Source organism: Pyrus communis, chromosome 11 (assembly GCF_041283825.1).
Source record: "Pyrus communis isolate YQ-2024b chromosome 11, ASM4128382v1, whole genome shotgun sequence".
Lineage (NCBI taxonomy): Eukaryota > Viridiplantae > Streptophyta > Magnoliopsida > Rosales > Rosaceae > Pyrus > Pyrus communis.
In genome coordinates this window covers 9,113,288-9,139,146 of record NC_142575.1, presented here as the reverse complement: position 1 = coordinate 9,139,146, position 25,859 = coordinate 9,113,288, and the positions used below count along the sequence as shown (strand labels likewise).

At 37.2% G+C, this 25,859-nt stretch overlaps 2 protein-coding genes, 2 non-coding genes and 1 pseudogene across 4 annotated transcripts; all 5 read left to right on the top strand.

The window, feature by feature from the left end:
• The first annotated feature begins 380 nt into the window (after positions 1 to 380).
• Positions 381 to 3,036, top strand: LOC137741413 (uncharacterized). Its single transcript, XM_088679664.1, has 2 exons — positions 381 to 2,680; positions 2,870 to 3,036. Exon 1 carries the CDS (start codon positions 1,296 to 1,298, stop codon positions 2,457 to 2,459), a length of 1,164 nt encoding a protein of 387 aa, XP_088535790.1. The 5' UTR covers positions 381 to 1,295; the 3' UTR covers positions 2,460 to 2,680; positions 2,870 to 3,036.
• Positions 3,037 to 4,480: 1,444 nt separating this feature from the next.
• Positions 4,481 to 6,695, top strand: LOC137742598 (uncharacterized). Its single transcript, XM_068482508.2, has one exon. The coding sequence runs from the start codon at positions 4,665 to 4,667 to the stop codon at positions 6,498 to 6,500; it is 1,836 nt and encodes a 611-aa protein (XP_068338609.2). The 5' UTR covers positions 4,481 to 4,664; the 3' UTR covers positions 6,501 to 6,695.
• A 10,265-nt stretch (positions 6,696 to 16,960) lies between these two features.
• LOC137743078 (uncharacterized) lies at positions 16,961 to 19,036 on the top strand (annotated as a pseudogene).
• Positions 19,037 to 19,916: 880 nt separating this feature from the next.
• Positions 19,917 to 19,998, top strand: TRNAS-GCU (transfer RNA serine (anticodon GCU)). The gene has a single exon. It is a non-coding gene; the product is annotated as a tRNA-Ser (tRNA).
• Positions 19,999 to 21,710: 1,712 nt separating this feature from the next.
• On the top strand, positions 21,711 to 21,792 carry TRNAS-GCU (transfer RNA serine (anticodon GCU)). The gene has a single exon. It is a non-coding gene; the product is annotated as a tRNA-Ser (tRNA).
• Positions 21,793 to 25,859: the final 4,067 nt, after the last annotated feature.

The window sequence follows — 25,859 nt, the reverse complement described above, 5'->3', positions numbered from 1 at the left end:
AAAATGTTCAATTAATGTAGTATCATAGACCGGAAAGATTTATAGAGGCATTTCAGCCTCCCCTGACGACCATCATGTGATTCACCAGCGTCAAGAATTGAATCCAAGAGATGTCATATGAAATACGGGCCCTTATTTCTATATATAATTGTAGGGGTGGACATAAAAATCATAAAACCAAATCAAACAACGACATTATAAACTGGAAAAAACCATGTTGACAAAAAAAGTCAACTTACGTTCAAGAACCGGATCAAACCGTTCATATACATTCCGATTTTCATCTTGGTAGAACCTTAGAACCAGACCGAACCGTTTATTTAATTTTTTTAAATATCTTATTCACTTGTATATAGACTCAAGCAAATTTAATTAAGTCCAAGTTAAAAATCATGATAATGCTTTCACCTGCTCTGCTCATTTGTTAAAATCATAATAATGTCTTTTCTTATCGTGGATGTTCTAAAAGAGGGGGTTCAAAACCTAAATTTTAAGCTTTAACGCAAATGTTGAATAAAAGAGATTTAACTGTAGTAGTTTGAATTATTTGAGACTTGGGCTTGTTCTTCTTCATGCTTATATTCTCCCAACAAAAATGAATAATTTTTTCTCGTTGATTTGTGTATTTATTTTCAATTTGCGTTTATCTAGAACTAGAAAAAAACATGAAATTCATGGTCTTGAACTCTCACAACAACTCTTTGATTTGTGAGCAACTCTCAGCTCGCTGACTTAGAGATGCTGAAGATGATGCGGGCAACGATTGCTGCTTCTTCTTCTTTGAAGGTTGGTTATGGAACCAGCACCACCAGAGGTATGCTGCCTTGTCCTCTTCAATCTTCTCCTGTTGTTGTTTTCTTCAACAATTACTTGGCTTTGTTTCACTCTCGACCTTCTAAATCGACCGAATCTAGAAACACTCAACAACACCAGCTTGTGAAAATAAGTAATGTTGAGGATGCTCTCAATGTGTTCGACGAAATGCTTCAAAGGCGTCCTCTGCCTTCCGTTGTCCCTTTCAACCAAATCTTGACTCAACTTGCCAACTTGAAACATTATTCGGCAGTCATCTCCTTGAATAACCAAATGGTTGTGTCCGGAATTCATCCTAATGTTTATACTCTAAACATTATCATGAATTGCTTTTGCCATTTGCCCCAAATGGGGTTGGGTTTGTCAGTCTTGGGAAACTTCTTCAAATTGGGTTTTGAACCAAATGTGCGACCTTCAACACTCTAATTAACGGCTTTCTTCTTAAGAATAGAGAGGCCGAGGCTGCAGCACTTTTCAATAAAATGTTGGAGAGTGGTAATTGCAAGCCAAATGTGGTTTATTTCGGCACATTAGTTAAGGGTCTTTGCATGAAAGGTAACAATAGTGCAGCAATCCAATTGCTTAAGAAGATGGAAGAAAATGCTTGCATGCCTAACGTAATTGTCTACAACACGATTATCGACAGTCTTTGCAAAGATTCTCTAGCTGTTGATGCACTGAACCTCTTTTTAGAAATGACGAGTAAGGGCATTGCTCCTGACGTCATTACCTATAACTCCTTCATTCATGGAGTTTGCAAAGTAGGGAAGTGGAAAGAAGCAAGGAGCGTGGTCGAAATGATGACGCAAGGGGATATAGCACCCGATACAATTACGTACAATTTGCTTATAGATGGTTACTGTTTGCGAGGAGAAATGGACGAGGCGAAAAAGGTTTACGAAATAATACTTAGCAAAGGCTGCATGGTTAATGCTCGTACTTATAACATATTGATGAATGGCTATTGTAAGTGTAAAAGGATAGATGATGCTCGGATGATTTTTCTGGAAATGTCTCATAAGGGAGTTGTTCCAAATACGGTTACTTATAACACTCTTATGGATGGGTTTTGCAAGATGGGAAGAATACAAGATGCACAGAACTTGTTCTCTCAAATGCAAGCTTGTGGCCGACTTCCAGACATTCAAACTTATTCTATTTTATTGCATGGCATGTGTGCAAACCAACAATTTCCCAAGGCAGTTGAATTGTTGGAAGAGATGGAGGTAAAGAAGTTGGATTTTGATATTGTAACTTACAGTATTCTTATTGAAGGATTATGCAAAGCTGAAAAAGTTGAATATGCATGGGATCTCTTTCGTAATTTATCATCAAAGGGAATTCAACCTAATGTCAGGACATATACAATAATGATTAGTGGATTTTGTAACCAGGGACTAGCAAGTGAAGCAGAAAACTTGCTTAGAGAAATGGAAGAGAAAGGTTGTTGTCCAGTTGGTTGCACGTACAATACAATTATCCGAGGGTTTATCAATAGCAACGAGACATCAACAGCGGTAAGGCTTATTCAAGAAATGGTGGAGAGAGGTTTTTCTGCAGATGCATCAACTACGGAGTTGGTCGTTAACTTATTGTCTAAAGATAAAGTAGATCCCGTTTTGTTGGCATTTATAGAAAGAACATGATGAAATTATTTTGCATTTTGACAAGTTTCAGTGCTTCCTTCTCTTGAATGCTACAGTGGAGGGAGTTGTTCTGCTGCTGAGTGCGGTTCAGGTAGCCATTCATTCGTGCATTGGCTAGTGATGTATGATATGTGTTACTAATTGAAGCTATCAAGTGAACTTTTATGATACTCTTCTTTTAAGATTATGAAATCTGTTGAAAAAGCAGAGTTTTAAGCAGAGTAATGGGACTGATGAAATTCGTAGACATATTTATGGCTTGGTTTAACTTCTCTTTTATTTTTTGGTAATAATTATCTTGAGGAGATTATGTATACTTAATTTTAAAGGATATGGGTCTGATGAAAGAAGAAATGGAGGAAATGATAGCTACAGGAGGAGGACTCTATCCATTTCTTAAACTTGTGCAGCTGCTCCAACACCAGATACAAATTACAATACACATCTGATCAAATGATGCATCCGAATTCCATCATGAAGGGTACAATCTGTATCCGATCAAACAATGTCATATGTGATTAAACAAAGAATATATGAATTCCATCTTTTCTTAATCATTTTTCTATCTGCACTAAAATATTGCAAGTTCACCATTGAAACAAATGCCTTGAGTTGTTGATATGGAGGTTCACGAGTCCTGTTGGTAATTGCAAGTAAATGTTTGGCTCCATCAGTCTTCCATTTCTGAATCCAGAACAGGGAGGATGCTCAGGGCTGAAGGATTAAGATGCTTGCCCCGAACAATCCCCTCATATTAACAGGTACAGGTGTTGAGTAAATTTCAATAGTGCTGGCACGATAAACAGACTGGATGACTAGTAAAAGACCAGCAATTTGGAAGAGCTCAATTTGGCATAAATGTGGCGTTAATCATTACAGTTATGCCTTCTCCCAACTGACGGTGTTTAATTAAGCGAGCATATGCTAGTAATTACCAACCTGAAGAGAAAGTTGCGATTTCAAATCCCAATACAAGGCAAAAACTGGTGGACTTTTCCTTCCAACTGCAAGTCTGCGAGTACTACAAGCTCCTGGGTGAAAACCAGACGGGACACCTGATACAACGGCTATGTACTTCTCAGGAAGCCTTTCTTTCCTAAAACGAGCACCAGCATAAGATGTTGTAAGAATCTGGATATCTTTACAGATTACTACCATGAATGAAGACTGATTTGAGTTTGCAACCTCTTTAACTCTAGTGAACCCTAGAAAGTGTGGTCGTGCTACCTCTTGGAGTGATCCAAGAGGTAGGCTTGAAAATGTAAGGTTTCTTTTTATTGGATTACTATTATGATCTCGAATTAGAAACCCTGCAGCAGCATTACCATAATGCCATTGGCATGAACAAAACCATCAGAGCTAATTTTAAAAATGTATATATTAGCCAGATAGGAATCAAGTGAAACGCTAATTAGACTCTCTTAAAGTGGAACTCTCCATATACGCTCCGAACAGTGCTCTCCGGCGAGTTCACCATCGAAACAAATGCCTTGAGTTGTTGAAACGTAGGTTCACAAGTCCTGTTGGTAATTAGGGGTGTATTCAATTGAGATTTTGAGGGATTTTAATTCTTTTAATGAATCTTGGTGTATTTAATCAGAATTTTAAATGATTCTCTGAAATTCAATATGTATTCAATCAGGAATTTAAAATAATTTATTAAAATCCTTAGAAATCAGGTGTATTCAATTAGAATTTTAAAAAAATTTATAACATACCAAGTGTATTCAATTAGAATTTGGAAAAGTTGAGGAATTAGAGGGAATTAAAGAGATTTTGTAGTGTATTTTAAACATTCACAAATCTCACATCTCTTTATAAGATTTCGAGAGAATTGAATCAAAATTTTATATAAAATCTTTACAAATATGTTAAACTCCATAAAAATCCATAAATTTATAAATCTATTAAAATTTCTTAAATTACTAATTGAATACGCTTCCTAAATTTGGGAATGGTACGATATTACTATTTTGGCCCTATTTTATTAGGTAGTTGTTTTAACTTTCCCCGTCAAATAGGGATATTGAAGCTTGAGAGCTTTACCTATTTTATTAGGTAGTTGTTTTAACTTTCCTGTTTTCAAACTAAGAAGAACGGAAAATCGCGCTAACAGGTTGAAGCAGATTCTTTCCTCCATATATCATCCTCAGCAAACGCTTTTCGAAAGGAGGATTTACTCACGGACTCACTGACTCGCTGAAGATGATGCGGGAAACAACAGCTGCTGATTTTTCTTCTTCTTTTAAAGTTGGTTATGGCAGCAGCAGACTCGGACTCAGATTCGGAGGTATGCTGCCTTGTCTTGTTCAATCTTCTTCCGTTGTTGTTTTCTTCAACAATTACTTGGGTTTGTTTCACTCTCGAGCTTCTAAATCGACGGAATCAAGAAACACCCAACAACACCATCGTGTGAAAATCAGTAATGTTGAGGATGCTCTCAATGTGTTCGACGAAATGCTTCAAAGGCGTCCTCTGCCTTCCGTTGTCCCTTTCAACCAAATCTTGACTCAACTTGCCAAGTTGAAACATTATTCGGCAGTCATCTCCTTGAATAACCAAATGGTTGTGTTCGGAATTCGTCCAGATGTTTATACTCTAGCCATTATTATTAATTGCTTTTGTCATCTCAACCAAATGGAGTTTAGTTTGTCAGTCTTGGGTAACTTCTTCAAATTAGGTTTTGAGCCAAATGTCACAACCTACACCATTCTAATCAACGGCTTTCTTCTTAAGAATCGAGAGGCCGAGGCAGCAGCACTTTTCAACAAAATGATGGAGAGAGGTAATTGCAAGCTTGATGTGGTTATTTTTGGCACACTAGTAAAGGGCCTTTGCTTGAAAGGTAACAACACTGCAGCAATCCAATTGCTTAAGAAGATGGAAGAAGGAGCTTGCAAGCCTAACGTTGTTATCTATAACACGATTATCGACAGTCTTTGCAAGGATACTCTAGTTGTTGATGCACTGAACCTCTTCTCAGAAATGACGAGTAAGGGCATTGCTCCCAACATCATTACCTATACCTCTTTGATTCATGGATTTTGCAAAGTAGAGAATTGGAAAGAAGCTAAAAGATTGTTTAATGAAATGGTGGAGAAACAAATCTTTCCAAATGTGTGCACCTTCAATGTTTTGGTTGATACATTCTGCAAAGAGGGTATGGTCCAGGAAGCAAGGAGCGTGGTTGAGATGATGATTCAAAGAGATATCAAACCTAATACAATTACATACAATTCACTTATGGATGGTTACTGTTTGCGAGGAGAAATGGACGAGGCAAAAAAGGTTTTTGAAGTAACGCTTAGCAAAGGCTGCATGGTTGATACTTGTAGTTATAACATAATGATAAACGGCTACTGTAAAAGTAAAAAGATAGATGATGCCCGAATGCTTTTTGTGGAAATGTCTCATAAGGGAGTTGTTCCAGATACAATTACTTATAACACTCTTATGGATGGGTTTTGCAAGATGGGGAGAATACAAGATGCACAGAACTTGTTCTCTCAAATGCAAGCTTGTGGCCAACTTCCAGACATTCAAACTTATTCTATTTTATTGCATGGCATGTGTGCAAACCAACAATTTCCCAAGGCAGTTGAATTGTTGGAAGAGATGGAGGGAAAGAAGTTGGATTTTAATATAGTAACTTATAATATTCTTATTGATGGTTTGTGCAAAGCTGAAAAAGTTGAATATGCATGGGATCTCTTTCGTCGTTTATCATCAAAAGGAATTCAACCTAATGTCAAGACATATACTATAATGATTCGTGGATTCTGTAATGGGGGGCAAATATGTGAAGCGGAAAACTTGCTTAGAGAAATGGAAGAGAAAGGCTGTTCTCCAAATGGTTGGACGTACAACACAATTATCCGAGGCTTTATCAATAACAACGAGACATCAATGGGAGTGAGGCTTATTCAAGAAATGGTGGAGAGGGGTTTTTCTGCAGATGCGTCAACTATTGAGTTGATTGTTAATTTATTGTCTAAAGATAGAGTAGATGCCACTTTGTTGGCATTTATAGAAAGACCATGATGAAATTGATTTGCATCTTTTTAGTTTTGACAAGTTTCGGTGCGTCCTTCCCTTGAATGCTACATTGGAGGAGGGAGTTGTTCCACTGTCGAGTCCAGTTCAGGTAGCCATTCGTTCATGCATCGCCTAGTGACTTATGATATGTGTTATTAACTGAATTTATCAATTAAGATTACGAAATCTGTTGGTGAAGCAGAGTATCTGGACTAGTATGAAATTTGTTGACATATTTATGACTCGAATACCAATCCATGAGATTGCCTCTGCTTGCTTTACGAATCCTGCAAATATGCGTATTAAGTGACAATCCAGGTCGGAGATAGGAGTCCAAGACTAGCTCCCAATTCCAGCCTTGCGTAGCCTGAATAATTAGTCGTGTTTGAACGTGATAATTGCTCGTTTAACCTTTTTTTTTTTTTTTTTTTTTCGAATAAAAGATATTATGTACATTAATGGGTGGGAAGTGAGTTAAGCCTCACAATGGGCTAGTAACAATGTGGTTCAAATACGCTGTTGATGAGAATCGAACCTAAAACTTCTCACTTACAAGTGAAGAGAAATATTGTTGAACTGTAATATTAAGTGGTTGTACAACTTTTTTTCAATTTCAAGAGTTTAACATTTTGTTTGAAGGGCTTTTATGTCCAATTAGTTAAACTGCATATCAATGGAACTCTGATTGTCAACTAAAATTTCATAAAATTAACATTCTAACCTACTAATCAAAAAAACTAAACAGAAATAAAATATAATTTTACACAAACTAAATTTTGCTATTTTTTAAAAGGTAATGTTGCACTTACCACCTATTTGCATATTTGATTCATCTCTCTAATAGCGTGCGGGCCGCCAATGCATGTGGATCATATATTTGTTAGCAAGATAGTACAAATATATTGTAAAAATAGCAAATTTGTTTTTTGAAGTTTCACCCACATAATTCTAACATATCTTTAACATGTTTGAATAAAGAAATGACAGAGTTTTATTTTCTAAATTTATAAATTTTCTTATTTGGTTAACCTAAAAGAAGAAGGAAATTAGATACAGAATTTGTTATTTTTAAACTCTCAATCATAGAAATTGAGAAATGACACTTATTTATATGGAATTTAAACTTGGGAATTTAAGGTCCTAAATTCCAAGTTTTTCTTGTAAGCAAAAATTCTAAATTTCTATATTTATGGATTCAAACAAAAGGATTAGTGCATGTCAATTTATAAATGATGACTTTTACCCAAATTCCAAGTTTTTCTTCCACGCAGAAATTCTAAATTTGTATATTTATGAATTCAAACAAGAAAATTAGTGCATGTTAATTTATAAATTTTGATTTGTATCCAAATTCCAAATTTATTTTCTTTATCCAAATGTAATGTAATATTAAAAATAAAAAATAAAAAAATCTTTCTCTCTTTTCTGGTCTCTCCCATGTCTCTCTCCCTTGCATTCTACACACGTTGTGTTATTTTTTGACAAACAATATTATCTACACGAAGAAGATGAATGAATTTAGCCTTACAATGAGTTAGCAATGATATGGTTCAAATTAGTTTTTAATGAAAATCAAACCTAAAACGTTTTACTTACAAATAAAAAAGAATACCACTGTACTTTAGTATTAAGTAAATGAAGTGGTATTATTTAGAATAGTGAATGAGTCAGTTTTCACCAAAAATAGGAAATCATGCTAACAGTAGAAGCAGATTCTTCCCTCCATAAATCATCCTCAGCAAAAGTTTTTGGGAAAGAAGATTTGCGTACGGATTCGCTGACTCACTGGAGATGATTCGGGCAACAACAGCTGCTGTTGCTGCTTCCTCTTTCTTTGAAGGTTGGTTTTGGCAGCAGCAGCAGACTCAGACTCAGAGTTATGCTGCCTCGTCTTCTTCAATCTTCTTCTGTTGTTTTCTTCAACAATTACTTGGCTTTGTTTCACTCTCGAGCCTCTAAATCTCCCGAATCTAGAAACACCCAATAACACCAGCCTGTGAACATCGCAAATGTTAAGGATGCTCGCAATGTGTTCGACGAAATGCTTCAAGGGCGTCCTCTGCCTCTGCCTTCCGTTGTCCCTTTCAACCAAATCTTGACTCAACTTGCCAACTTGAAACATTATTCGGCAGTCATCTCCTTGAATAACCAAATGGTTGTGTCCGGAATTCGTCCTAATATTTATACTCTAAACATTATCATGAATTGCTTTTGTCAATTGAGGAAAATGGGGGTTGGCTTTTCTATCTTGGGAAAATTCTTCAAACTGGGTTTTGAACCAATTGTCATGACCTTCAACACTCTAATCAGTGGCTTTATTCGTGAGCATAGAGAGGCTGATGCAGCTGCACTTTTCAACAAAATGATGGAGGGAGGTAATTGGAAGACGGATGTGGTTACTTTCAGCATACTAGCAAAGGGCTATTGCTTGAAAGGTAACAACACTGGGGCTATCCAGTTCCTTAAGAAGATGGAAGAAGGTGATTACAGGCCTGATAACACGATCATCAACAATCTTTGCAAGGATATTCTAGTTATTGATGCACTAAACCTCTTCTCAGAAATGACAAGTAACGGCATCGCTCCCAACATCGTTACCTATACCTCTTTGATTCATGGATTTTGCAAAGTAGGGAATTGGAAAGACGCTACAAGATTATTGAATGAAATGGTGAGTAAACATATCTTTCCAAATGTGTGCACCTTCAATGTTTTGGTTAATACATATTGTAAAGAGGCGATGGTCCGGGAAGCAAGGAGCGTGGTTGAAATGATGACGCAAAGGGAGATTGCACCTGATACAATTACGTACAATTCACTTATAGATGGTTCGTGCAGGAGTATGCTTCAATAATAGCAGTACAGGACACAACAGTAGGCTCCGACATCTGATCAAACAGAGACCGAGCCAATTTAAGCTCCCCCCATTTGCCAAACCATGTATCATGACATTCCAAGTGACAGAATTCCCCTGCGGGATTTCATCGAACACATTAAGAGCAAGCGCCAACGAGCCACAAGTAGCATATATATTAATCAGGAAATAATGATAGGATTCGTGCATTACCTGAGCGGTTAGGGTTAGCTCAAGAAGTGAGAGCGGGCGGGAGAAATGATAGATGAAGACAATCAATCATTTGAAGGCACTGAATGAACAAAAATTTGAGCACCCGATTGAAATTCAGAACGATATGATTTCTTTGTATATTTTTGTTCTTGACCAACAGTTCCTCCCAAAGACATACTCCGCCGGAAGCCCCCTAATAACATCCCAAAACTCTGAGCAAGAGAATTAACACGATGCTTTTAACTATTCTTTCTTTTTCTCTTTATCCTTTTTGTTTTTTTTAAGCTCTACGAGTAACGTAGTAACCCTATGATATATACATTGTACCTCTCTGAAGTAAACTAGAGCAATCATGCCTCGGCTAGTGCCGGAACAGAATCACCAAGCGCTACCTATTCTTCCTGCTCTTCAGTATTACCTTCAAGACGTGTTTCATCCACTTCTGCTGTGAAGTTCAGCGGCCCTTGTGGTGTTCCAAAGGGTGTAGTGAATATCTGTCTATGACATTCGTCACTAAAGTAGATGTAGGTGAAATGGCCCTCGTATGGAAGCTTATGTACCGCAGCTCCTGGTAAAATCCGGTGAATGAAATCAGTCATCGATGGTGGGACCACCTTATCGTCCATCCCCTGTCAAAAATTGGAGGAGAATGGTCTGGATTAATACCTCCGATGAAAAATACTAAACGCTCTGTATAGTTTGAATGAAGCCATGGTATGGCGAGAGATTCGTTGTGGTTACAAGGAAACAATTATCACCAGAAATCTGTCTACGAGTATGTTACGCCATACGAGAGATTCATGGTGCTTTATCTGCAGGATCATGTAAACTGGAACGGTCAATATTTGTAAGGATTACGTTACGTTACGTCCAAAAACTTAACAAGAAACTAAAAGTAAAAAGAACCAAACGTCTTATGATAGGATGATGAGACAATGCTGCCAATGTAGAAAATCATGTTTTGCCATAAAAAGTATGTACACATATTATAAAACATATTGTGTACATATATATAGTACATTCATCAATATTAACCAAAAGTTACGATACCAGAAAACGTTTGGTAAATTCTTCAAACCGAAAACATGGATACATTCTTCAAACCCACGAAAAATAATAATAATGAATACTAGGCTTAATAACATCAATTTTTTTAGAGAATAAACGGGGCAGACTGGGGCGGAACGTGTGTATTTAGGGGCGGGCCAAGTCCTATTATTTAGAATAACAGGGCCCCGGACCGGCCCGTTCTAAACATAATGGATGTATTCTTCTGCTGCTCCATCTCTCTTAGAATCCAGAGTCTCCAGTGTCCCAGACCATCCACTCCTGTCAACCCTTGCGACTCCGTACTCGCTCTTCTCACTGCCGTCTCGACCACCACGATGGCACCACCTGTCTCTCCTCTTGGACACATCCCAGAGTGTTGGAGTTTGTGGCCAAGTGGACTATCCTCCAAAATGACTTTCGGCTAAAGAAAGAAAGAAAACATCTTTCCTTGTTTCAAGGAGGAAACAAGGGAAAAGCAAGGAGGAAAAAAGGGAAAAGCAAGGAGGAAAAAAGGGAAAAGTAAAATGTTCTCTTCAACACCCGTGGGTGTTGGTTCAAAAAGGAAATAAAAGAGTGTGAGAGCTCAATTCGGTTTTGAGAGAGAGCAGAGAGCTCATTTGCCTTTGCAGAAAAAAAAGGAGAAGAAAGAGTTCTTTTTGCAGAGAGCAAGAGAGAGTTGCAGAGAGAAATCAAGAGAGCTAGAGTGAAAGTATTCTAGTGAAAGAACTCTTGGGGTAGAGTGAGGCTCTTGGGAAAATTCTGTGAGTGGGTGTACAAGGGATATGGGATTGGGTTATGTCGATTTAACTCATGTGTAACTTGTACTGTTTTTCTCATAGTGAAGAGCAATATCTCTCCGAGGACGTAGGCAGGTTTTTGCCGAACCTCGTAAATTTCTCGGTGTCTTTATTTCTTGTATTTTAAACTATTCAACTGTGGGTTTGTACGTTGGTGAAGATAATCAGCCAAGGCACAACAATTGGTATCAGAGCTTTGTTGGAAGCTTTGGTTCATTGAAAGTTCAGATTTATTATTCACCATGATGACTACAAACATGTCGTTTTCAGTTGAGAAGTTTAATGGGAAGGGCAGTTTTACTCTCTGGTAGATGAGAGTAAAGGATGTCTTGACTCAACAAGGCTTGGTTAGAGCTTTGAAGGGAAAAGATGGGAAGCCTAAAGAAATGACAGATGACCAGTGGGAGGAGCTGGAGTCGCGTTGTGTTAGCATGATTCGACACTGCATAGCTGATAACATTATCAACAATGTTATGGATGAAGATTCTGCGCCTGCACTATGGGAAAAGTTGGAAAAACTCTATATTGCTAAGAGTTTGACCAACAAGTTACATCTGAAGAGGAAGCTGTACAAGCTGAAGATGGATGAAGGCGGGAATCTCATGGACCACATGAATGTGTTCAATGGATACTTGGATCAATTGAGGAAAGTTGATGTTAAGGTTGAGGAAGAAGATAAAGCCCTCTTACTTCTTACCTCACTTCTAGATTCGTATGAGAATCTTGTGACAACCTTATTGCATGGAAAAGATACAGTAAGTTTGGAGCAGGTGCAGGCTTCTTTGGTGTCTTATGATACACAAAAGAGGAAGACCATTGTTGATGGTGGGCACGAGACTGCTTTAGCTGTTCAAGGTTGGAATCATGGAAGAAAATTGGGAGGAGGATTTGAGAGAGACAGCAGGTTCAAATCAAGCTCCAAAGGCAAGGGACCACAATGCTATGACTGCAAAGAATTCGGGCATAAAAGGATAAATTGTCCTTTGAGAAAAAGAAAGGATGATCTTGGTCCAGGTAGCAGCAATTTTGTGGCGGAAGACTTCGAGTATGCCCTCTAGGTACTCGAAGCAACACATCTCCTGGTGATGTATAGTCTCAAGTGTTGCAGGGGTTTTGCAGCAGGTGGAGCTATGGGATTCACAGGTGATGAGATGGTCCTGAAGAATGAGAAGTGTGAGGAATGTTTGTCTGGCTCGACGGGTGTTGCTGGAAATGGGTGCACTGACAAGTTTCCAAGTTGCAGACAATGAAGAGGAGGAAAACCTGCTGGAGGAGACGAGGATGTGTCGAGATCCTGTCTGAAGCTAAATGTTTTTTTTGCTTGCAGCAGCTGCACATGCATTGGCAGTGACTGAATCGGAACAGGACCAACGAGGTTGATTCAGAGTGTGCATGCTGGTACGTAAGGCCAATGGACTTTGGTACAGCTTGGCCAAGGTGGAGATTGTTGGAGTTTGTGGCCAAGTGGACTATCCTTCAAAATGACTTTCGGCTAAAGAAAGAAAGAAAACATCTTTCCTTGTTTCAAGGAGGAAACAAGGGAAAAGCAAGGAGGAAAAAAGGGAAAAGCAAGGAGGAAAAAAGGGAAAAGTAAAATGTTCTCTTCAACACCCGTGGGTGTTGGTTCAAAAAGGAAATAAAAGAGTGTGAGAGCTCAATTTGGTTTTGAGAGAGAGCAGAGAGCTCATTTGCCTTTGCAGAAAAAAAAGGAGAAGAAAGAGTTCTTTTTGCAGAGAGCAAGAGAGAGTTGCAGAGAGAAATCAAGAGAGCTAGAGTGAAAGTATTCTAGTGAAAGAACTCTTGGGGTAGAGTGAGGCTCTTGGGAAAATTCTGTGAGTGGGTGTACAAGGGATATGGGATTGGGTTATGTCGATTTAACTCATGTGTAACTTGTACTGTTTTTCTCATAGTGAAGAGCAATATCTCTCCGAGGACGTAGGCAGGTTTTTGCCGAACCTCGTAAATTTCTCGGTGTCTTTATTTCTTGTATTTTAAACTATTCAACTGTGGGTTTGTACGTTGGTGAAGATAATCAGCCAAGGCACAACACAGAGAACCTAGGTCCCAGAACCACGACGACACCACCCATCTCTCCTCTTGGACACATCCCAGAGAACCTAGGTCCCAGAACCACGACGACACCACCCATCTCTCCTCCTCGACGACATCACCGCCGTCGCGATCACCAAAAACACATCACTGCCAGCGCCCGATGAGATGAGGTTCTTCAATTTCGATGTATTATTACGGCCGATGAGGTTCTGCCTTTGATTGGTTTTTGATATGAAATTCAAACCTAATACTTTTGAACTATCAGTTCATGTTCTTATAATAGAGTGCTTAATGGAGTTTTTTTAGTACAGACTCTATATGCCGAGTGATGAATCTCAAAAGCGGACCTTCATACTGTTAATTATTATTTGTTAAGCGATTAATCATGTGGGGTTCAAATTAGATGGCTGAATTCTTCGTTCAACTGCTATGTCTCTTGTAAATATGACCAAAGCTTGTCCAATGCCATAAACTGCTAATCCGGCCAGCACCAGCAATTCCATTCTTTCATGAAATTATTCATGTGTTTTCGAAGATTTGTTGATTTACTCTCTAGTGATAATAAGATTTGTGAAAAAGTTAGGAGTTTGTGACCAAATATTCCTACCATTTATTTGCAGCACTCCCTTGTGATAATAAGATTTGTGTTGCTACAGTGCAGCTGTGCAATGCAGTTTATAAATTACCAAAAAAAAAAAAAAAGAGTTGGACCCGTGGACCCGCCCCGAATCAACGGGCCGGGTTAAGTCCGGTTCCAAAATTTAAAATCCTTCTACCCTGCCCGTTCTGTACTGTTACTGTTTAAAACGGGTAAGGTCCGGTTCCTCCAAAATGGGGCCTGGCCCGGCCCATGCCCACCCTTAGAATTAGCTGGATCTGGAATATCTACAGCCTAAGATTTAAGGGGTGGGGCACAATTTTTTATTTATAATTTATTTTTTAATCAATGCGGACAAATTTGACTGTCATATCAACAAAAAAATGGGATTCATAGTTGACACATCATTACTTAACGGTCAAATTAACGAATTAACTAATGGATGTATGAAGTTGAAATGAAATAGGAAGTAAAGGTATGAGATAAAAATGTTTCAAAAATATTGTATGTGGTTGCAATTGACCACAAACTTGAGGGAATAAAATGTAATTTGCTTGAAACATTAATAAGAGAAACCCATCAAACATCAGCCTCACATCTCAGGTTGCAATTTATTTTCATTTTTTGTTTAATTAAATAGTTAATTAAAAAAGATAAGTAGCCCCTTACGTCATCAACAGTCGCTTTGGCTGAGTGGTTAAGGCGTGTGCTTGCTAAGTGCATGGGGATTCCCTGCAAGAGTTTGAACCTCTCAGGCGACGATTTATTTTTAATTTTAGTTTAATTTTTTTCAGCCATGCTTGTGGTGCTCTATTTGCAGGATCATGTAAATGAACGGCCAATATTTGTACGTTACGTTCGCAATGTGGCCATACAAAGCTTTTATTTTTATCATTTCCAAAAACTTAAAGAAACTAAATGTAAAAAAGAACCAAATGTCTCATTATAGGATGATGAGACAATGTTGCCAATGTAGAAAATCATGTTTTGCCATAAAAAGTCTGTACACACATATTATAGAACATATTGTGTACATATATATAGTACATTCATCAATATCAATCAAAAGTTACTGTACCATAAAACGTTTGATAAAATCTTCAAACCCAAAATATGGGTATATTCTTCATAACCACGAAAAATAATAATAATAGATATTAGGCCTAATAATATTAATAAATTTCTTCGAATAACTTGACATGAATACATTTTCAAATCAATGAAAAAGATGTACCCCTATAAGTATAAAAACTAGATTAGAAAAATGTGGGATCCACAGTTGATACATTATCATTTAACGGTCAAATTAGCAGATTGACTAACATATGTATGAAATTGAAATGAAATAATATGCAAATGTATGTGATTGAAATGTTTTTAAAATGTTGTATGATGTTACAATTAACCACAAACATGAAAAGGTAAAATGTAATTTACCCAAAAAAAAAATATTAATAAGAGCAGCCCACCAAATGTCAGCATCTCCTCTTTCTTTATGTGCAAAACCCTACCATTGTAAGACTTTAAGAAATGGTTACATACAATTGTAAGAAGGTTTTCTGGAAGAGGAAGAAGAAAGAGAAAAAAATGAGAGAGAGTGTAAAATACCAAATGTTTCCATTTGCCCGTTCAGGTTTTGCATTTCTTTCCTCAACCGTTGCATATTCGCATTTTTTTTCTTTTTCTCGTAAGCTGTAATTTCCTTTGTTTATTAATTTTACTTTTCATTAGGGCTAGAATTTTGAGCAATAATAAGCTATTGTGATGCATTTTGAAAGGCTAAGGACGCTTCTATGCATGTTTGAAGGAACAATTTGAGTTTGTCAACCACTATCTTAGTCATACAGGTTCGGGTTTTTTCAATAGTAATCTTAATTGTTCATGTTTTGTACTATCATGCTTAACTTGACGCCTTATTATATTATCGTTTAGTTGTAATTTTCAGTTTGCCTTCAGATTTTTGGTGCCAATTACCTAATTAGCTTGTAAATTTGACACCTGACTTAGTGCTATATGTATTTTAAGTGAAGAACGAAGGTGAAGTTTGTAACTCTCACAATTCAGACATGGACAATTGTTGAACACAGGTGCTCTTCATTGCTGACTTGTTTCACGGCTTCAAGCATGCAAAACTTTCATGCTCACTACTTCTCACTTTTGCATCTAATAACATCTTCAATTGCCATTTAATCTTACAGCCTAATGATATTCATCTTCACTTATAAGTGAGATGTCTTAGATTTGTACCACATTAATATGACTAACCCATTGTGAGACTTTGATCACTCCCCCTCTTGGTGTAGATAATATCGTTTGTTACAACAACAAAAAAAAGAAAAAAAAATAGTTGTTCAATTTTATTGTAGGTGCCCAACATGAGCAGTTCCACCTTAAGCACGAGCTAAGTGAATGGAAAAAGGATAACCAGTTGATGAGACACAAGGGTGGGTGTAGCTGATATTGTATGTTTAAAAAAAAGTTGACCAATTGGTTGCTTTGTCACGACGATTTATCCTTTCGAAAGCCAGAAAGACTTTTAGAGTCATTTCAGCCTCTCCTGATTACCATCATATGATTCATCATCACTAAGAATTGAATCCAAGATGTGTCATATGAAATATGGACCCTTATTTCTGTATATAATTGTAGGGGTGGACATAAAAATCATGGAACCGAATCGAACAACAACATAGTATACTAGAAAAAACCATGTTGACAAAAAAAATCAACTTACGTTCAAGAACCAAACCGAATTGTTCAAATCCATTTCGGTTTTCATCTTGGTAGAACTTCAGAACCAGACCAAACCGTTTATTTATTTTTTAAATATCTTATTCACTTAGCTCATTTTGTATATAGACTCAAAGAAATTTAATTAAGTTCAAGCCTAAAATCATGATAATGCTTTCATCTGATATGCTCATTTGTGAAAATCATAATGATGTCCTTTCTTATCGTCGATGGTCTAAGAGAGGAGATTTAAAACTTAAATTTTAACGTAAATGTTGAAGAGAGTTTAAAAGATGTTTAAATGTAGTAATTTGAATTATTTTAAAAGTAGGCTTGTTCTTCTTCATGCTTATATTCTCCCAACAAAAAAGAATCATTTTTTCGTTGATTAGTGTATTTATTTTTAATTTGCGTTAATCTAGAACTAGAAAAAAAAAACATGAAATTCATGCTCTTCAACTCTCACGAGCAGAGTCTTACAACTCTTTGATTTGTGAGCAACTCTCAACTCGCTGACTTAGAGATGCTGAAGAGGATGCGGGCAACGATTGCTACTTCTTCTTCTTTGAAGATTGGATATGGAAGCAACAGCACCAGAGGTATGCCGCCTTGCCTTCTTCAATCTTCTCCTGTCGTTGTTTTCTTCAACAGTTACTTGGCTTTGTTTCACTCTCGAGCTTCTAAATCGACCGAATCCAGAAACATTCAACAACACCAGATTGTGAAAATCAGTAATGTTGAGGATGCTCTCAATGTGTTCGACGAAATGCTTCAACCAAATCTTGACTCAACTTGCCAAGTTGAAGCATTATTCGGCAGTCATCTCCATGAATGGCCAAATGGGTGTGTCCGGAATCCGTCCAGATGTTTAGTTTGTCAGTCTTGGGTGACTTCTTCAAATTAGGTTTTTAGCCAGATGTCACAACCTACAGCACTCTAATCAACGGCTTTCTTCTTAAGAATAGAGAGGCCGAGGCTGCAGCACTTTTAAATAAAATGTTGGAGAGTGGTAATTGCAAGCCGAATGTGGTTTCTTTCAGCACATTAGTTAAGGGTCTTTGCACGAAAGATAACAATGATGCAGCAATCCAATTGCTTAAGAAGATGGAAGAAAATGCTTGCATGCCTAACGTAATTGTCTACAACACGATCATCGACAGTCTTTGCAAAGATGCTCTAGTTGTTGATGCACTGAACCTCTTTTTGGAAACGACGGGTAAGGGCATTTCTCCCAACGTCATTACCTATACCTCTTTGATTCACGGAGTTTGCAAAGTAGGGAAGTGGAAAGAAGCTACAAGATTGTTGAATGAAATGGTGGAGAAACATATCTTTCCAAATGTGCACACCTTCAATTTCTTGGTTGACACATTCTGCAAAGAGGGGATGGTCCAGGAAGCAAGTAGTGTGGTTATAATGATGACGCAAGGGGATATAGCACCCAATACAATTACATACAATTCGCTTATAGATGGTTACTATTTGCAAGGAGAAATGGACGAGGTGAAAAAGGTTTTTGAAAAAATGCTTAGCAAAGGCTGCATGGTTAATGCTCGTACTTATAGCATATTGATAAATGGCTATTGTAAGCATAAAAGGATAGATGATGCTCGGATACTTTTTCTGGAAATGTCTCATAAGGGAGTTGTTCCAAATACGGTTACTTATAGCACGCTTATTGATGGGTTTTGCAAGATGGGAAGAACACAAGATGCACGGAACTTGTTCTCTCAAATGCAAGCTTGTGGCCAACTTCCAGACATTCAAACGTATAATATTTTACTGGATGGCCTTTGTAAAAACCAACAATTTCCCCAGGCAGTTGAATTGTTGGAAGAGATGGAGGGAAAGAAGTTGGATTTTGATATTGTAACTTGTAATATTCATATTGAGAAAGTTGAATATGCGTGGGATCTCTTTCGTTGCTTACCACCAAAAGGAATTCAACCTAATGCCATTACGTATAATACAATGATTAGTGGATTTTGTAATGGAGGGCTAATATGTGAAGTGGAAAACTTGCTTAGAGAAATGGAAGAGAAAGGCTGTTCTCCAGGTGGTTGGACGTACAACACAATTATCGGAGGGTTTATCAATAACAACGAGACATCAATGGGAGTGAGGCTTATTCAAGAAATGGTGGAGAGGGGTTTTTCTGCAGATGCATCAACTACGGAGCTGATCGTTAATTTATTATCTAAAGATAAGAGTAGATGCCACTTTGTTGGTATTTATAGAAAGACTATGACGAAATTGATTTGCATCTTTTTAGTTTTGACAAGTTTCGGTGCATCCTTCCCTTGAATGCTACATTAGAGGAGGGAGTTGTTCCACTGTCGAGTCCAGTTCAGGTAGCCATTCATTCTTGCATCGCCTAGTAACGTATGCTATGTGTTATTAACTGAATTTATCAATTAAGATTATGAAATCTGTTGGTAAGGCAGAGTATATGGACTAGTATGAAATTTGTAGACATATTTATGACTCGAATACCAATCCATGAGATTGCCTCTGCTTGCTTTACGAATCCTGCAAATATCCATATTAAGTGACAATCCAGGTCGGAGACAAGAGTCCAAGACTAGTTCCCAATTCCAACCTTGCACAGCCTGAATAACTAGTCGTGTTCGAACGTGATAACTGGTTGTTTAACCTTCTTCTTATTATTATTTTTTTAATTTTACTATTTTACAGCTCTTGCATTATAAAACGTTTTTCCTTTTTCTTTCTTCGAATAAAAGGATATTATTGACACTTAACGGGTGGGGAGTGAGCTAAGTTTCACAATAGACTAGCAATAATATGTTTCAATTACGCGGTTGGCGAGAAATAAACTAAGACTTCTCACTTACAAGTGAAAAGAAATACCACTAAACCGTAGTACTAAGTGGTTATACAACGTTGAAATGAAATAGTAAATAAAGGTATGTGATTAAAAGATTTCAAAAATATTGTATGAGGTTGCAATTGACCACAAACTTGAAGGAATAAAATGTAATTTACTAGAAAAATTAATAAGAGAAACCCGTCAAACATCAGCCTCACATCTCAAGTGGTGATTTATTTTTATTTTTTGTTTAATTAAATAGTTAATTAAAAAAGATAAGTACCCTCTTACGTCATCAACAGTCGCTTTGGCCGAGTGGTTAAGGCGTGTGCTTGCTAAGTGCATGGGGATACCCCGCGAGAGTTCGAACCTCTCAGGCGACGATTTATTTTTAATTTTAGTTTAATTTTTTTCAGCCATGCTTGTGGTGCTCTATTTGCAGGATCATGTAAATTGGAACGGCCAATATTTGTAGTGAGTATACGTTACTTCAACGTGGCCATACAAAGCTTTTTTTTTTTATCATTTCCAAAAACTTAAGAAACTAAATGTAAAAAAGAATCAAATGCCTCATGATAGGATGATGAGACAATGTTGCTAATGTAGAAAATCATGTTTTGCCATAAAAAGTATGTACACACATATTATAGAACATATTGTGTACATATATATAGTACATTCATCAATATTAACCAAAAGGTACTGTACCATAAAACGTTTGGTAAATTCTTCAAACCCAAAATATGGGTACATTCTTCGTAACCACGAAAAAAATAATAATAATAGTAGATATTAGCCCTAATAATATTAATAAATTTCTTCGAATAATTTGGCATGGATACTTTTTCTAATCAACAAAAAAGATGTACCCATACAAGTTTAAAAAATAGATTAGAAAAATGTGGGATCCACAGTTGATACATATCATTTAACGGTCAAATTTAGTAGATTGACTAACAAATGTATGAAATTGAAATGAAATAATAAGTAAATGTATGTGATTGGAATGTTTTTAAATGTTGTATGAGGTTACAATTAACCACAAACATGAGAGGGTAAAATGTAATTTACCCAAAAAAAATTAATAAGAGCAACCCACCAAACGTCAACATCTCCTCTTTCTTTTTGTGGAAAACCCTGCAATTGTAAGGATTCGTTTGAATGTGCTTTTAAAATGACTAAAGCACTTTTAGAGAAAATGTTTTTGATTCCAAAAGCACTTAAAGTGCTTTTTGCAAGAAGCACCAGTTATGAGCTTCTTCTAAGAAGCACTTTAAGTGTCTTTCCAGAATTTACTTGCATTTTTACTAATGATTGATTCTAAAAACATTTTCACCAAACACGCTTTCTGTCATTTTAAAAGCACACGAACTTCTTGACGAGGTAGTCTCCCTCTGTTCCAGCATTGTTGCAAGTTTCGATGAAATGGGTAATATGTTCTTTAGGATTGCCCTTTCCATCGAATTGCATGAACTTTGGCGACTGATAATCCCTTGGCATCCTCAAGGCGTTAAGTGACAATCCAGGTCGGAGATAAGAGTCCAAGACTAGCTCCCAATTCCAACCTTGCACAGCCTGAATAACTAGTCGTGTTTGAACGTGATAACTGGTTGTTTAACCTTCTTCTTATTATTATTTTTTTTAATTTTACAATTTTACAACTCTTGCATTATAAAACGTTTTTCCTTTTTCTTTCTTCGAATAAAAGGATATTATGTACACTTAATGGGTGGGGAGTGAGCTAAGCTTCACAATAGACTAGCAATAATATGTTTCAACTACGCGGTTGACGAGAAATAAACTAAGACTTCTCACTTACAAGTGAAGAGAAATACCACTAAACCGTAGTACTAAGTGGCTATACAACGTTGAAATGAAATAGTAAGTAAAGGTATGTGATTAAAATGTTTCAAAAATATTGTATGAGGTTGCAATTGACCACAAACTTGAAGGAATAAAATGTAATTTACTAGAAAAATTAATAAGAGAAACTTGTCAAACGTCAGCCTCACATCTCAGGTGGTGATTTATTTTTATTTTTTGTTTAATTAAATAGTTAATTAAAAAAGATAAGTACCCTCTTACGTCATCAACAGTCGCTTTGGCCGAGTGGTTAAGGCGTGTGCTTGCTAAGTGCATGGGGATTCCCCGCGAGAGTTCGAACCTCTCAGGCGACGATTTATTTTTAATTTTAGTTTAATTTTTTTCAGCCATGCTTGTGGTGCTCTATTTGCAGGATCATGTAAATTGGAACGGCCAATATTTGTAGTGAGTATACGTTACTTCAACGTGGCTATACAAAGTTTTTTTTTTTTTTATCATTTCCAAAAACTTAAGAAACTAAATGTAAAAAAGAATCAAATGTCTCATGATAGGATGATGAGACAATGTTGCTAATGTAGAAAATCATGTTTTGCCATAAAAAGTATGTACACACATATTATTGAACATATTGTGTACATATATATAGAACATTCATCAATATTAACCAAAAGGTACTGTACCATAAAATGTTTGGTAAATTCTTCAAACCCAAAATATGGGTACATTCTTCATAACCACAAAAAAAAAATAATAATAGTAGATATTAAGCCTAATAATATTAATAAATTTCTTTGAATAATTTGGCATGGATACGTTTTCTAATCAATGAAAAAGATGTACCCATATAAGTTTAAAAAATAGATTAGAAAAATGTGGGATCCACAGTTGATACATATCATTTAACGGTCAAATTTAGCAGATTGACTAACAAATGTATGAAATTAAAATGAAATAATAAGTAAATGTATGTGATTGAAAAGTTTTTAAATGTTGTATGAGGTTACAATTAACCACAAACATGAGAGGGTAAAATGTAATTTACCCAAAAAAAATTAATAAGAGCAACCCACCAAACGTCAACATCTCCTCTTTCTTTTTGTGGAAAACCCTACAATTGTAAGTATTCGTTTGGATGTGCTTTTAAAATGACTAAAGCACTTTTAGCGAAAATGTTTTTTGGTTCCAAAAGCACTTAAAGTGCCTTCTGCAAGAAGCACCAGTTATGAGCTTCTTCTAAGAAGCACTTTAAGTGTCTTTCCAGAATTTACTTGCATTTTTACTAAGGATTGGTTCTAAAAATATTTTCACCAAAAACGCTTTCTGTCATTTTAAAAGCACACGAACTGCTTGACGAGGTAGTCTCCCTCTGTTCCAGCATTGTTGCAAGTTTCGATGAAATGGGCAATATGTTCTTTAGGATTGCCCTTTCCATCGAATTGCATGAACTTTGGCGGCTGATAATCCCTTGGCATCCTCAAGGCGTTAATCTTTTTGGAGTAGGGCTTTGAGTACAACACGGAGTCATGAGAGCTTCCTTGGTACTATGTCTTGATGGTGCTAGTGATCATCTCTTGCAGTTATTGGATAAAAAGAGATCCCATGAGCGATGTTGCTTAGTCCTGCTTTTCTTCAACTTTCTCCACCAGAGCTCTTTCTTTTTATCGGTTTCCTCCTTTGGTGGGTCAACCTTCGGGTTAGCTTTATCATCGTACTGCGCTTCCAGATGGTTGACAAGCGTAGCAATTTGCAAGTCATTCTCCTCCACGATCCTTGTCATCTTGCAATTGCTTCACTTATTTGAGCCAACTGCTCATTGATGGAAGTTACGCCAGTAGTCATGACTTGCATGGCTACGGGACATGAGCTGCTTGAGTCGATGTCAGAAGTCAAAGACTCAGAGTACCTTATTAGACTTTCTTCCCTTGGCGCCTTTAGCGAAGCCAGGGTGATCACAGGTTCGTGCCTCGGGTGCTCTTGCTCCTTCGACAGAGTTGATGGACGAGTCGAAGGCATGGCAGAGAGAATTCTTGCCTTGCTTCAGGATGTGACACCTAAAGTGCCACCACTTGCGGCAATGATGCCCTTGTTCTTTGCGTTGGTAACAAGAACAACTTGATCCTTCCTTAATACCATTTGTGCGTGTGTGGTTTTTTTTTTTTTTTTTTTTTTTTTTGCAAATTTGAAGGCAGAGATGAGAGGCAGAGAGATCCCATCAAGCATGCCAAATTTGTAAACACGAAAATTCTGTATCGAATGAAACGAGAACACGTGTACAAAGTAAATTTGTATTGATTTGAATTTGTAGGTTACAATCTCTTTTTACAAGTTTTCCTCTGATTTAGTCTTCAAATTTGATGTAGATGCGTGATTGTTGATCCAAGGATCGTGATGACTTGATCTAGGACGAACAGTTGAAGGATTGCTTTAAGTTTGAGCTTAAAACGGTGTGTGGATGGTCTTCACCTCAAAGCTACGGCAAAGGGTAGTGTTTGATGCGGGATTTCACTGCTTCAAGGGTCTTGGGGACTTGATCTTGAAATGAACGTTGCTACAAGTTTAGAAGCTTGCAACAAAGTCTTGAAGGAATCGGTACAAGTGCTTGTTGATTCTTCAAGGAAGTGCTTCAATTTTGGTTGAGAGAAAGTTTCGGCTTTGGTTAAATGTTTCTCGAATAGAGCTTTGACAGCGTATTAGTCTTCAAAGATTTGGCAGAGGTTCTTCTGTGTAGAGATTTTTTCGACCTTTATGCTTATGGGAGAACCTTGTATTTATAGGCTTCTCAAGGCTTGCCTCTGGGTGGATTTAGCTTTGATTTATGTCCTAATTCGTCCATGGGAGAATTTTGGCATGTTTTGTGTCTTAGTTTCAGCCACTTTACTCCCTTAGCAGAAATTATGAGGCCTTGTTGCTTATTTTGTGAGCAATCTTCAATTCTTGCTTATTTTATGAAGATGCCTTATGTCACATCTCGGCCTGGGGTCCACCACATCCCGGAGCCGCTCCACCACCGTAGCACGATATTGTCCGCTTTGGGCCCCGACAACGTCCTCACGGTTTTGTTTCTGGGAACTCACACGAGAACTTTCCAGTGGGTCACCCATTATGGGAATGCTCTCGCGCAAACTCGCTTAACTTCGAAGTTCCGATGGAACCCAAAGCCAGTGAGCTCCCAAAATGCCTCGTGCTAGGTAGGGATGGAAATATACATATAAGAATCACTCACTTGGGTGATGTGGGATCTTACAATCCACCACCTTTAGGGGCCCGACGTCCTTGTCGACACATCATGGCCAGGGTTAGGTTCTGATACCAAATTGTCACATCTCAGCCTGGGGTCCACCACATCCCGGGCCTGCTCCCTCACCGTAGCACGATATTGTCCGTTTTGGGCCCCCACTATGCCCTCACGGTTTTGTTTCTGGGAACTTATACAAAAACTTCCCAGTGGGTCACCCATCATGGGAATGTTTTCGCATGAGCTCGCTTAACTTCGGAGTTTCAATGGAACCCAAAGCCAGTGAGTTCCCAAAAGGCCTCGTGCTAGATAGGGATGAGAATATACATATAAGGATCACTCCCCTGAGCCCAGGGCGATGTGGGATCTTACACCTTAACTTTCTTTCCAGTTTTAGGACCAATCTAGACCTTTTTGCCGAATTTAAGGGAGTTTTCTCCCTTGTGCCGATTTTTAGGAAGATTTTATATTTCCTTTGCTTGATTTGTGCCACATGTCATTGATGAATCATATGTCACATGGAGCTTTGTGACGCATCATTTATATGCAACGAAATTTACATGTCTACAAGGTAATTACTTGATCCCTTGTACAACTGCTATAGTTGGAAAAATTACATGATCCCACGTAATTACTACAAACACCACCACTCGGTATGTATAATCAACTGCGTGGTATATATAATCAGCCTACGTTTATCGTATGAGTAGAAAACAAGTTTAAAGTGCGGATAAACCTAAACCACAAAACGTGGGTTTTATTCTAATCTTGAGACTCCCTGCAGTTTGAATTTTATCAATAGAACAGTTTATTTTAATCCAATTTCCATAGCATATTTTAGTGAAAACTAAAAAATTTCAAATTAAACCCTTTAACCAGCATGCGTAAGCAATTTTTTAAAACATTATTTGGAAACAATCTGCTCAGTTGTTAGACAAGATTTAATTAATTCGAAATTATCTTCGTAATGTAGTATGTATTATAGAAATATACGATAATTTTTCCTTGTTATTAGTATAAGATTCCTACTAAATAGGGATTAATATAACCCATATATATTGAAATATTTTCGAAACATCAATATTGCAAGAAGTCATAATTCTACCTGATATCATTTTTCTAGGTTTTCATTCTCTTTGATCTTGGTTTTCTTTCTTCTCTCCCGGTTCAATTCAGTACATTAAC

What these genes read in the sequence shown, in the direction of transcription:
- LOC137741413 (XM_088679664.1), top strand. Translation starts at nt 1,296, where the DNA reads ATGTTGGAGAGTGGTAATTGCAAGCCAAATGTGGTTTATTTCGGCACA.
- LOC137742598 (XM_068482508.2), top strand. Translation starts at nt 4,665, where the DNA reads ATGATGCGGGAAACAACAGCTGCTGATTTTTCTTCTTCTTTTAAAGTT.